Source organism: Zootoca vivipara, chromosome 1 (genome assembly GCF_965207765.1).
Source record: "Zootoca vivipara chromosome 1, rZooViv2.hap1.1, whole genome shotgun sequence".
Taxonomy (NCBI): Eukaryota; Metazoa; Chordata; class Lepidosauria; order Squamata; family Lacertidae; genus Zootoca; species Zootoca vivipara.
Window position 1 is genome coordinate 124890877 of NC_142582.1, and position 13501 is coordinate 124904377.

Below are 13501 nucleotides of genomic sequence, written 5' to 3' on the forward strand. Positions count from 1 at the left end.
AACCGAGACAGGTGTTATGTAGTCCATCAGGTTTTGACCATGTTATGTTGTCACTGCTACTGCCAAGGTAAGAACTGTTTTGATGGTGGCAACAAGAACAAAAACCACAACCCTGAAGCTTCAGCAAATCCAGGATATGAAGAGCTTCACAATGGAGCGCTTCCACCTGATGCCAGGCACAGGAAGTAAGGCAACACAAATATTTAGTGTGGTGGATGCATTCTCTCTGCACAGACTTCATCACTGAAAAACCCTCCCAAAGACTTCCCTTCGTACAAAACTCCACAATGAAAACATGTTACAGTATTCAGGTTTAAAAAAATATTGGAGAAAATAGTGCTTTGATTACTGTACTTTGTTTCATTCTTTTTAAATATCAGGGAGGTTTGAGTAAAAGATGATTAAAAATATTTACTCCTACAAGGTAAAAGAAGAAGAAAAGCAACTGTATGAATTTTAACAAAACAGAGTTTATATAAACTTTTATATCACATTTCAGGGTTATTTTTTCCAAGTCACGTAAGGAAGATTGTTCCTTTTAACCTATTGCAAAGCAGGGTTAGATTGACTAAAGTAGAACGCTCTTCTGGCAGCAGGAGGAGATATGATAGCCATTTACAAATATCTCAAGGGCTGTCACGTGGAAGAGGAAACAAGTTGTTTTCTCCTGCTCTTGAGGGTAGGATTCAAACCAATGGCTTCAAGTTACAAGAAAGGAGATTCCGACTAAACATCAGGAAGACCTTTCTGACAGTAAGAGCTGTTCAACCTTAGGGAGGTTGTGGACTCTCCTTCCTTGGAGGCTTTTCTGCAGAGGTTGGATGGCCATCTGCCACGGATGCTTCAGCTGGAATTTCTGCATTGCAGGGGGTTGGACTAGATGACTCTTGGAGTCTCTTCCAACTCTACAATTCTCTGATTCTCTGAGTTAATCTTTGGATTGCCCCTGTGCTTTCTAAATCAGCCTGCTCCAAGAGCACTGTAAATCTGAACAAAAATTGTCCGTCCACATACATTTTCAGTCTGCTCATTCAAAAGAGTTCATTTACCTTATGTTCTTTATAAATCCCAAGCTCCTTCTCTTTCGCTATTCTTGCTTCTTTTTCTGGAAGAGGACACAAAAAAGTAGTATGAAAGCAGAAGTGTAATCTGGCTAGTATTATAGAAGACTATGAGTAGTTTTAAGGACAACTTAACTAAGGGAACCCCATCTATGTCATTCTGAGTTCTATCGTGGAATAAAATACTTAGCACAATTGAAATTTTGAAAGGACACACAGAAAACTCTACTTTAGAGCAGGGAAAGACTGGCTTCGTGTTCCATTATCTACTTATAAAAAGAGCAACCCAAAATCCAAGTGACTCACAGGTATATGCAAAGCTGGTGAAGCAGGAGTGCATGTTTAAAGTTAAGGCAGTCTCTGCTAACGTGACTACAACTCCCATCAGCCCCAGCCAGCACAAAGCATCCGGAGAGCACCAGGCTGGCAAAGAATGAGTTATGGCATAACTAATCATTAGGATATCATGATACTGCAATCTTTCTAATGAACATAAGAGGGGTTTGTTGGATCAGATTAAGGCCTAGTTCAGCACCAAAAGAATATACTAAGTGGTCTACTGGAGAAACTGACTGGTAAACCACAGTCTACTGCCTGTCCACCCCTGGCCTAGAGGGCCTTTAAGTTAGAAAGGCAAAAAAATTATTTGAAAACCAGTTGCCTAATAAATCCCCCTACAAAACTGTCAAGATCTGCACTGAATTCCATTCAAGGAGGCAAACTTCATGTAATGGCTACAGCATTTGGGAGGGGATGGTAAACCAAAGTTCAAACCCCTAAGAAGTTATGAAACTCCTTGAGATGTATTGAGAAAGACAATTTTCTACCAGCCTAACTTGGGCTGGGGTCGTTGTGAGGCTAAAACACTACTCAAAGCTCCTTGGAGGAATGGTGGAATACACATGTAGCAAACGATCAAGTACAATTTATATTTATATTTATATGACTTGAAGCCTTTTTGCATACATTGGCCCAGTTCAGATGCAATGCCAAACTATGTTTTAGTACAGTATTCATGTGCCTTAAGCTTGCATGATCCCACCCCTCCTCTGGAGCAGCCATGAAAGAAGATCAGAAGTTTTCACTTCTGTTTCTAAACTAAACATAGTTCCTCATTACATTCAAACTTAGGGAACTCTGGCTAGTTTAGACTATTTGATCCTGGCATATTTCCCCCCACCCTTCCCATCCCCCCCTCCCCATTATTATTTTTTAGTGTCCACCAATCCTGACTCATCTGAACAAAATAGAGCTTAAACTAACTAGAGTTCATTGAGTTTGGATGGAACAAGAAACTGTGGTTAGACAATGGATGCTTAGCACAGCCTTCCCTTAGCTGTGCCAGAGGAGAAGACGGGAGGGGGAGCTTCAAGTGCACTGCAGCTCATGCATGCCAGCAAAACCAATAGTTCAGCACAGCACCTGGACTGGACTATTATCTTAGAAACACTATCATCAAGGATGTAAAGCAGGGCACTATGATTATATTACGTACAACTGCTTGGTTTTGCTGCAATAGCCTAACATAGCTACCCCTCCAGAAATAAGTTTATCTAAAATCATCTTGCTTGCTTGCAGCTCGCTCTTAGTCATGCCACAATATGCCACAACCAGCATTGGTTTCATTTTCATCCTGCCCTTCATCCTGAGAGCTTAAGGTACAGGGTGCCCCCCACATTTATCCTCCTTTGTGGGGTGGGCTAGACAATGAGAGAGAAGCAACCCCCCCCTCCAAGATCAGCCAGTAAGCTTTGTAGCTGCATTGGGATTCTCTCCCTCCCTCCCCAGTCCTAACTGGATCCCCTATTGACTATACCAACCTTCCCCTAGCTGGTGTTCTCCAGATGTTTCAGACTGGCTAGGCCAGATGGGAGATGTAGTCCAAAACATCTGGAGGGCATCAGGTTGGGGAAGGCTGCACTATACCATGCTGGTTGCTAAGGCACAGTTAGAAACCCTGTTGAAAGGCAACAGAATTAGGTCTACAATGAAGTGATTAATCACAGTTGAATGTTTTCAGCCTCAAGACTTCACTACATGACTCACCCAAAAGAGGCTTCCATTCATTTGACTTACCCTTTTGTTCCTTCAGATAATCTGCATTTTCCCTCATCCAGAGTTCTGCTTTTATTTTGGCTTCGGAATCATTAAGTATATACTAGGGACCAAAAGGAAAAAAGGTAAGTGTGTTTTGTTTGTTTTTTTGTTCTTCAGCAGCAGACATAGGAACTCTGCCCACTCCATCACCTCCTTGCTTCTACCTCTCCTCCGTTGACCTGGCTAGGGCTTCCGCGTGACGGGGAGGAGAGAAAGAGGCATCTGTGTGGCAAAGAGCAGAAGGGAAAGCAAGGCAGCAGAGAGGCAGGTTATGGAATGAGATGGGTAAAGAAGGCTTGGGGGTGTGGAGAAACGAGAAGCCACCAAAGGAGATCCAGTTGGTAGACAATCTTGAAAAGAGGATCAAGGGAGGGAAGGGAGGGGACAACACTCATCAGAGCTCCTCAGGGCTCTCCGATGCCAGCATTGTAAAGGCAAAGGTAAAGGGACCCCTGACCATTAGGTCCAGTCACGCACGACTCTGGGGTTGCGGGGTTCATCTTGCTTTACTGGCCGAGGGAGCCGGTGTACAGCTTCCAGGTCGTGTAGCCAGCTTGACTAAGCCGCTTCTGGCGAAACCAGAGCAACACACGGAAACACCGTTTACCTTCCCGCTGGAGCGGTACCTATTTATCTACTTGCACTTTGATGTGCTTCCGAACTGCTAGGTTGGCAGGAGCAGGGACCAAGCAACAGGAGCTCACCCTGTCGCGGGGATTCGAACCGCTGACCTTCTGATCAGCAAGCCCTAGGCTCTGTGGTTTAACCCACAGCGCCACCTGCCTCCCTACCAGCACTGTAGTCACCACTAAGTGGACTTTCATTAAATGAACTATTTACAGTTGCATGTATGGAGGAGATACTCTTGCGGGTACCACAGAGCCGTCTAAATCCATCCTCCTCCTTTCACAACACCTATTTAAAGCACAACACTCTACACGAGGGGACTTGTGGGGAGGCAGCATGAAGAAGGAGGAGGAATAAGTTAATATTATAAGGATAAGATTTGGAGTTGAAGTAGAAAATCCGCCACAATTAATTAGAGAAGTTAGGAAAACCAGGAAGAAGAGATTTGAGGAAGTCACAATTATAATGTGAAGAAAATAAGAATTGGAAATTTTTAAATTTTTATTTGTGGTTTTTTTGGTGTTGTTTTTTTTTCATAGGTATTGTGTTTATGTTTTGTTTAAGGCTTGTGTTAAAGGAGCAGCTGAGGGGAAACCAATCCCCAGAGCCCCTCCATCCCTGTCCTTTCAGTGGCAGGGAGGGGATGAGGGGGGAGGGGGGAGGGGGAGGTCAAACCCAGCCTTACAATGGACCCCTCTGATTCTCAATGGTACTACTGGTGGCAGAAGTGGACTTGTGGGGGGAGGGAAATTGGAGGGACAGAGCATGTATTGTGTGTTTTGTTTGTTTTGTTTCTATATAAAAAAAACCCAATAAAAATTATTATTTTAAAAAAACACTCTACCAACAAGGAAGTACCTCATCCCTGAGCACCCAGCATTTCTGGAACTTGGGTCCCCAGCTGTTGTTGGACTACAACTCCCATCACCCTTGACCACTGGTCTTGCTAGCTAGGGATGATGGGAGTTGTAGTCCAACAACAGCTGGGGACCCAAGTTCCAGAAACACTGATCCTACAGCCAACCATAGCATGCCTCTTTAAAAAATGACAGTGTTTGCCTCTCGACATCATTTTGATAACACACTACAAGCATTTTGATTTTGTAAAAATCTGGTCATTCTTGCAGACAACCACTAAATGTTGTAGCAGTGCTCTGTATCTGTAATCTACACCTGAGATTGTGTGGGTTTCTCACCACTGTTGCTCCAATGTCTTGATATTGGTGCTGGTACCACCAATTAAAATTAAGCGATTATGGTATGCATCATCAGCAGAATAAAGCAGATATTTTTGATCCCTGGTAAAATAAAATGCATATTGCACGCAGAGACAATTTTATTGGTGGTGGGGGCAGAGTAAGAAAGAGGAAGCATTCTTACCATATCTATTTCACTGTCGTCAATTCCACTTAGATCTAATTCACCATCTCCAGTATTTTCATCTAAATAGAAGCAACATAAATTTTAATTAGGGTGTGCATTCATTCCAAATCAACTCTGATTCAAACCCTGGCTTTAATCATCTCGGAAGTGCGGTCTTTCTGATAACTGGTTTGCTAACAAAGCAATCTTTCACAAGATGGGACCTGTCCAAATTAAAAAGGGGGAGAAATGAGGTTTTCCTAACGACACTCTCCTATTGTTGCTGTTTCTTGTGTGAACACAATTTGTCACTGAAGTTAATTAGTGAGGAGAAGACACCAAAAAGGCTTGGCCCCCGCCCCCCCCCCCTTGGCTCCTTGCGAATCACCACTAATATGGTTCAATGGCAAACACTCAATTAAATACAAAGTGATGGAATCAGAGGTTAGGAACTTTAAAAATTCCTCCAAGTCAAGGACATGCAACATTTGAACAGCTGCTGCCCTGCCCCATGTGACTGGCAAATACTAGCGCGAATGCAGCCCAATCACAACATCTGCTTTGTGTATTGCTGAACATACATATGTGTGTGACACAGTTGTAAGATACCTAGGTAGGAGGCCAGCAGCTGAGAAGGAGCACTTGACTGAGGCCCCGTCTGCACTATAATTTAAAGCACTCTCATCCTACATTAAACAGTCACAGCTTCCTGCAAAGCATCCTGGGAACTGTACTGCGCCCTACTGCAATGCGCTCTACGTGGGGCTACCTTTGAAGGTGACCCGGAAACTACAACTAATCCAGAATGTGGCAGCTGGACTGGTGACTGGGAGTGGCTGCCGAGACCATATAACACCATATAACCCAGAAGGCAGAGCTAGTCCCATAGATTTATTTCTTTTTAGCAACTTTGAGTGAGCTCAGACATCCACTGACCAAGTGCTAACTTTCTGCAATGTGCACGCAACTGCTTGGTGAATTGTTCACCTAAAACCTAAAAGTGACCTCCCCGGGGTGCAAGACTGGGCAGCGTGTATGGAGGTCCTGGGTTCCCCAGAAGACAAGACCCTCCTCTCGGCCTTGCTGATGTGGCCCAAAGGAAAGCAGAGCAATACGTTTGGCACCAGCTTGGGTGCAGGAGTTGCCGGAAGGAGGTGTACAAGCTGCCGTTCAACCGCCTTAGGGATTGCACTCTGGATTTGTGTAGGGTTTACTCCTTAGCCTTTTCTTCTCCTGAAAATGTCCTCCATGACAGCAGGTACGGATTGCTCCTGGGAGTTTAGTCCCAAAGTCTTTCTCATGAATGACTATAGCCGCAAGGCAGTGGAGGTTTCGGATCAGAGTTTTCACCAGTAGCTACCCGAGTCTTCTTCTCTCCCCCCCCCCACTTTTTTTTAAGAAGGGGACAAAAATTGCCTGCTTCCAGTCCACAGGGACCTCACTTTTTTCCAAGAATTCTTGAAGGTTACAGAGGGAGGCTCTGAGATTACACCTGCAAGCTCCTTTAGTACCCGTGGGTACAGCTCGTCAGTTCAATTGTGGGAGAGGCTGCGTGTGCACCAAGACACCTCCTCTGCTAAAGTGAATGGTGGGGCTCACTCATAAAAGATTTACCTAAGTATAAATTCTCGCTTGAGGACAAAAGAAGTGCTTTATTGAACCAGTTCAAGGTCCCCCTAATCTGACATACTATGCAAGAATCACAGCAATCCCCAGGCAGAAGAGGGTGGCTACCAGTGGGGGCACTAGCAACTTTCTGCCTACTCTTGTTTAAAGTCATTATTCAAAAATTAATAGGCAAACCATATGCTGATTAGGGAATGCTTTCTGCAGCACTAAATTCAGTTTTTTGGGTCATTTACATTTCTTCATCCCTGCTCCCCACACAAAAAAAAGTTAATTTAGCCGGTTTGAGCTTTGGGGTATATTTCCCCACTCTAATCCTCCCAAATTTATTCTTAGTGTTTTGTAGAACAAAAAAGGAGAAAGTGCCTGAAACGCACACAAATCCTTAATATGCCAGTTTGAAAATTAGGCCATTTCCATGCGCTGCGGAACAGTTTTTATGTCAACACTTTAATTTTAAACTAATTTTGGAATTTGGTGCCAGTTGTTTCCTCCATCAGTGGCAGGCAGAGAGAAGTCATTTGCCAACTGCCAAATTGCAGGAAAAGGATCTAAGAGGAAGTGATCCGAAATAAGCATGACTTATATCAGAGAGAAGATGTATAGGGAGTAATTGATGGCTCCTGGTCCTGCTTGCAAATAGCCACTCTTCAGACTGTCTGACAGGCATTCATTACGTGCAAAGATTTGCTGAGAACGCGCAGGGCATCCAAGCTCCCAGGTTTTATGTCCCCTCTAAACAAAACTGTTTTGTTATAAAATAAACATCCACTGTAATGCTCAAATTTGAGAAAGGAAAAACAGCTGTTCTGATGTACCACAGCAAACTCCGCTGCAATCATCGCTGAAACCAGCTGAACTGCCCTAACTGCTGAGCATGACCATCTGTTGTCCATTAAACAGCTTGCTCCAGAGGCAGAGAGAGAGAGAGAAAGGAGCTCCTGACTCTTGGCTCTTTGTCAGCCAGGGGGGAAAAGGCACCCCCTTTCAGCTCAACTTTTCCAAAGTGTTTCTGAACAATATTCTCATATTTAATAAAAAATGTCTGAAACGCCGTATTCCATAAACACAGATGTGACCACCCTTTGGCCCACGATCTTAAAACAGCAGAGGTCTGAATGGTTTTGATGTGGTTCCTTGCAAGTTTCGACTTTCTTCTTCTTTTCCTTCCAGAGGAAGTCAAAGCCTGCAGGGTACAGGTAAAAAACAGGCTTCTGGATTTTTAAAGGAAGTAACGCTTTAGGCTATTAATTCTGTAAGCAGATCAGAGAGCGCCTTTATGGTTCAACAAGGCCAAGGAGCAACAGGCGCACCCACCACCACCTTCCCTGCCCATTCTAATCTCTCCAGCGTAACTAGCACCTTCTGCGGCTTTCCACCAAGTCTCCAAGTCAATTACAGTCCTGAAACTTAAAAGCGCCTGTCATGCCCTTTGCAGCCGCCACCTCCCCCTCCCCCTGCCCCAGGCCTTCTGAAGATAAGCGCAGGGGTTGCAAAAGAAGGGGAGGGGGTGCTCAGCGCAGGAGCATATGCTTTGCTTGTAAAAAGTGCTAGGTTTAATCCTTCGTATCTGTGGTGAGAATTTCAGATAGGAGGAGGGCTACGAAAGACCTCCACCTTTGACAGCTAGTAACAGTCAGGAGTCGATAACACTGCCTTAGATGGATCAGTTGTGTAGTTCAGTGAAGGGCAGTTTCACATACCTGTTGCTTTTGGACTGGGCTTTGTAAAACTATGTTTGGAACAAATGCATTTCTACCTGTCTGATGACCATTCAGATCTTCATCTAAAGCTCTGCTCGGAAGTCCTCCTTCTAGAGAAATTAGAAAACTAGTAGGAAAAAGCAAGGGTTTCTAAGGAGCAGTACCAAACCTCTGGAATGACCTCTGGGAGGGAGTACATCCTGAAAACCTGTTTGTTTGCACAGGTCTCTGGGAATTAGTTCTCTGGCTTTTTATTACCAGACTAGGACTTGATAACAGTATTGATTCTGTAGTTTTATATTGTCTGCCCTTTAAAAAATGGATCTCTAGCAGTTTTACAGCTCTTAATCATATGCGGCATGGCTGGGCACCTGCCAAAGTTTTCCTTTCTGCAGAGGGCACATTGACACTGTAGGAAGATGTGGAGACACATCTAATTTCCCAACAGGGGAACTGCTTGCCATACAACAGTCCTAGGAAGCTACACTGGGAATGCCAGCTTGAATTGAAGGTGTGGAGTACAAGACCATTCCAGAGGCCCTTGTGATGATGCAGGTGTCTCTAAGGCAATCATTCACTGCCCTGTAGGAATGCTGACCACACACAAGAATGGCATCCTCCACAGCTAGCCTCTCCTACTGTGAAATGGAAAATTGGCCTCTAATGCAATCTCCCATTTTCTGATGGAAACGGCAGCAGAAGATGACCCTCTCTCACTCCTTTTGGGCCTCCTTCACCTGAGAAGGCTAAACGCTCAGCTCCACCCTGCCCACCTGGAAATGAGAGCACAACCCAGAGTCTTCAGTCAATTTCCTCATCGTCCTTTTTGGGTGCTGGCAGAGGAGACCAGCAAAGCGGGGGCATGGGTAAGGTTACAAAATCCAGCTCTTTCTTCTTGTGCAGAATCTGGGGTTACCTCGGCGCAAAACGTATTTGCAAAGAGCACAAGAGTTCCCGACGCAAGGCTCATAAGCATGTTTGTGTGACCAGTTGCAAAAGATTTAAAGAGAGATGTGCCAGGGCAGACACAGACCACAGGCAAGGCGCAGAGTTAAGGCCATTTAAGCCCCACTGATTCAGGCAGAGTGTGTGTGCTTAAAACTCTCCCGCTCAAAGCTTAAGAGGGCTGGACTGAGCCCTACATCTTAAGTATTGCATACTGCTACTTGCAGTGAAGAAGTCGTGACTTTTTGTCTTTAGCTTTAAAAGAATAATGCACTGATTTGAGATTATAATTTGAAAGAGGTCCTGATGACATCACAGCCTTAAGGACGTTTCTTATTTCTCTGACAGAAGGACAAAACTATGTCCAAATAAGAGGATTTCCTTAGAGCCAGCCACTAAGTGGATTGCAGGGAATCCTCTGAAGCCTGTACAGTTAAGAACACTTCAATTTTACTGAACCAGGCTCTTAAATAAGTACTATGCTATAAAACAAAAACGATTTGTGCTGTATGGTTCCATGGTGGTTAATTTTTTAAAACACTCTAGCATAGATGTCAAGCACTTCAACGCAACAATAATTATTGGGTTTGCAAATGAAACAGAAACATTGTAGATTTCCACTGCATGATCCAAACTATGGATTCTAACCTTGGAAAATCAATTGGGCTATTCATAAATAAGCACTTTCGTGCCAAGACATAAACCAAACATGAGATCTAAGCCGCAAACACTAACGTAAACCAAATGCACAATGAACAGCTATTTGCCTCACCACCCTTGTGCTTTCTCAAACCACTATCAGTCTATAAAATCAGCTGCAAACATTCGGTTGCACTTTAAGAAACAGAATGGATTCTTCATATGGAGATGAGGAATTCCTGAAGGTTCCCAAGGTGGGGGCAGCCGTCTTCATTGTTCGCAAGCTGGGTGCCATTTTGAATCAAGGTGGCAGACCAAAATGTAACTTTGGAGTGACTTCACCTATTTTGGTCCAAACTCACAAATGACACTTAAAGATTACAATACTGTATAGTCCGGCGTATAAGACGACTGGGCGTATAAGACGACCCCAACTTTTCCAGTTAAAATATAGAGTTTGGAATATACTCGCCGTATAGGAAATACAACCCGGCCTAAAGGACGACCCCCGACTTTTGAGAAGATTTTCCTGGGTTGAAAAGTAGTCTTATACGCAGTATAAGTAGTCTTGGTTTCCTAAACTTCCCAGGCAGTGCTGGGCACTCCCCACTAGTCAGTCTATAAAATGAGCCACTACCCTTCTCTTGCTATTCAAGAAATAGCATGGATTCCGCATATGCAGAGGACGGGATGGCGATATGCATATAGCAGCAAGCTTGACCCTCAGTGACAGGAGGGAGGGGTCACCAGAGGCAGAAAATGAATTTAACATCAAACCCAATGGTGTCTGTCATGCAAACACCTTATTTTCTATCCTACCAGTGAAATAATAAGAATGTTCTTTTCTTGTACTCTGCCCATCTGACTGGGTTGCCCCAACTACTCTGGGCAGCTTCCAACAAAGTATAAAGGAACACACAGAAACATCAAACATTAAAAGCTTTCCATACATCCATATGCAGTGGGGGAAATGTCTGCACCTGGGAACTCTGTTGTACCAACAGCAATATCCCTAGCACTAGGCAGATGGCGAAACTAGACATTAAACATAGTTCTAGATCAATGTTTCCCAAATTTGGGTTCCCAGCTGTTTTTGTAGTCCAAAAACAGCTGGAGACTCAACTTTGGGAAGCATTGTTCTAGACATTCATAATAGGGACAAATATGTCTTGCATTAGGTCTCTTTTTCTCTTTCTCTGTGTGTGAAGCCACAAGTGGTTATGATTTGGAGTAGAGAAGGGGTTACGCTCCCCTCCCTCTTTGTTTTTTAAATTATGATTGCTCCCGCAAGCGATATTTCCCCAACAGTTGCACATATGTACCTGTAAGTCCTGCCTACCAAGGATCTATAAATTAAGCCCTTTGCCCACAAGCATAATAGCACCAATCTTTGAGCTGCCTTTCTTTGTCACACTCCAGCCCAGTTTTCCTAAACCAGGTGCCCTCCAGATGTTTGGACTACACGTCCATGGTCAGGCTGGCTGGAACTTATAGGAGTTGCAGTCTAAGATGTTAGGAGGGTACTTGGGACACCATCACACCAGGGAATCACATTTCCTGATGGGAGACCTTTCTAGGCATGCAGGTCCCACAGGATGAATAACATGGAGCATGTGAGGTGACAGCTGTCCTGATAAAAGTATCACTCCAGAAAGCAAGGTTTCAAGTAACACAGAACTATTTTTCAGGTTTGGCTGAAAATGGGTAGAGATGATGGGAGGAATTAAAGAGATGGTGAGACATGCCCAGGCTCTCTCTCTCTCTCCTACTCCACCATGTGGGGTTTAAAACAAAGGAGGAGGATTTAAAAACATGAATTGTGTTAACTGGATTACAAACCGGCTGACCTTGCCAAAGGGATTAGGTTACACAGCACACCCTGAGGAATAAGACAGCGAAAATGTCAACGAGATGCACAGAAGGAGATTGCTAGCAAGGAAGTGCAAAGGAATTAGATTCTGAGGCATTTCCCCATCTCCAGTCCTATTCTAGTCTCCCAAGAATCCCCGTCAGATTCTTGCTGCTGCCAGATTTTGCTGTCAAGACTTTCCACAGAAGCCAGTGAGAAAGGAGAAATGGCTGATTCAGCATTTGACACCTTCCAGGGTGGCTTCTGCAGTCAACTTGGCTTTTAGGCTTGGTCATGCTGCGGTACGACCAATAACAGTAGTATGGGAGCCTTCACTTGGCTGGGCTTTCAAGCAAGCATATGAGCTCACTTATGGCAACACCTTCTCTTCCAGATGTTGTGGGTGGCGCTTTCATTTGTAGGTTTGTGCTCCTGCAATTCCAGGCAATAATTGTGGAGCTGGAAATCAAACCACCCAAAAGAAAAAATTACACAACAAAACGTTTTCTGCTTACCATGTTTTTAAAGAAGAAAATAAATGCCAGTTCTGTGAAGTATCTTACATACAACAGAGCCCAACTTCTGTTGTTAAAATCAAACGTGTATTGTAAGTCCATGGTAGCTTCCTTTCTAACAACACCTTAGGGAGCAATTTTGTTGTTGCAGAGGCTTGGGGGAAAAGGTTAAACCCAAGGTTCCAGTTAAGGACCCCCCCCCCGCCCCACGGCTGCTGTTTAAAGGGAAAAAACAAACGTGACGAATGCTATTATGCATGAAACGTCACATCTGTTCTGGCCTTTAACAATTTAAGTCCCAAAGCTTTTGCAAACTTTTACAAAGCTGTTCAAACTCACTTGCTGTTCCTTCTTCTGCCTGAATACCCAAGTGAAGCCCAAAGCCTGTGTTTTATTTCTGTTTGATGTCCTGTTTCAGCAGTAATGAGCCAATGCAAGACTTTTCAGTGGTACTTTGGACAGCTCCATGCAGGGCTCAGGCTGGAGATCTCATATGTTGTTTCAGCAGCAGTCGCCTCAGCCATAAACAGGAGCTCCAGCTCCAGCTCAGTAGCTAGCTCTGCGCTCTGTGAGAGGAGCCCTTTCATTTTAAAGGGCCCAGCCTGCTTTAGCAGTCACCAACTCCGACTGATCAGGGAAGATCAGTGGAGCCTTTATGCGGCCCAAGGGCCACTTTCCCTCCTGGGAAACCTTCCAAGGGCCAAAGGCCAATGAGTGGGGCCAGAGGCAAAAGTGGAAATTCAGATTCACTAATGTGGAGCACAAATAGTGTGGTTACAGGTAGGTAGCCGTGTTGGTCTGGGTCGAAGTAAAATAAAAAAATAAAAAATAAAAAGGTGCTACTGAAGGAATTTTTTTATTTCACAAATAGTGTGATAGTTAAGTGACCAAATTAAAAATAAATACAGGGAAAGTAGCATTCTTGTAACTATTGTGATGCTCTAAATAACCAGAGAACAATGACACAACTGTCACAAGGGCCCTTGCACCTCAGGGGTCAAGAAGAAACCTTGCATTGAGAGCCAGTGTGGTGTAGTAGTTAAAAAGTGGTAGACTCGTAATCTGGGGAACCGAGTT

The 13501-nt window shown here is 44.2% G+C and overlaps 1 protein-coding gene across 3 annotated transcripts in view; it reads right to left on the bottom strand.

Annotated features, from left to right (window-relative positions):
• Nucleotides 1-13501, bottom strand: part of BRF1 (BRF1 general transcription factor IIIB subunit) — a 202972-nt gene that overhangs the window by 52187 nt on the left and 137284 nt on the right. For all 3 annotated transcript variants that reach the window (XM_035104684.3, XM_088673764.1, XM_088673763.1), the window contains exons 12-14: nt 5166-5227; nt 3138-3219; nt 1050-1105 (exon numbers count right to left, since the gene is read on the bottom strand). In XM_035104684.3, the coding sequence (XP_034960575.3) occupies nt 1050-1105; nt 3138-3219; nt 5166-5227 (200 nt within the window). The remainder of the gene's footprint in view (nt 1-1049; nt 1106-3137; nt 3220-5165; nt 5228-13501) is intronic.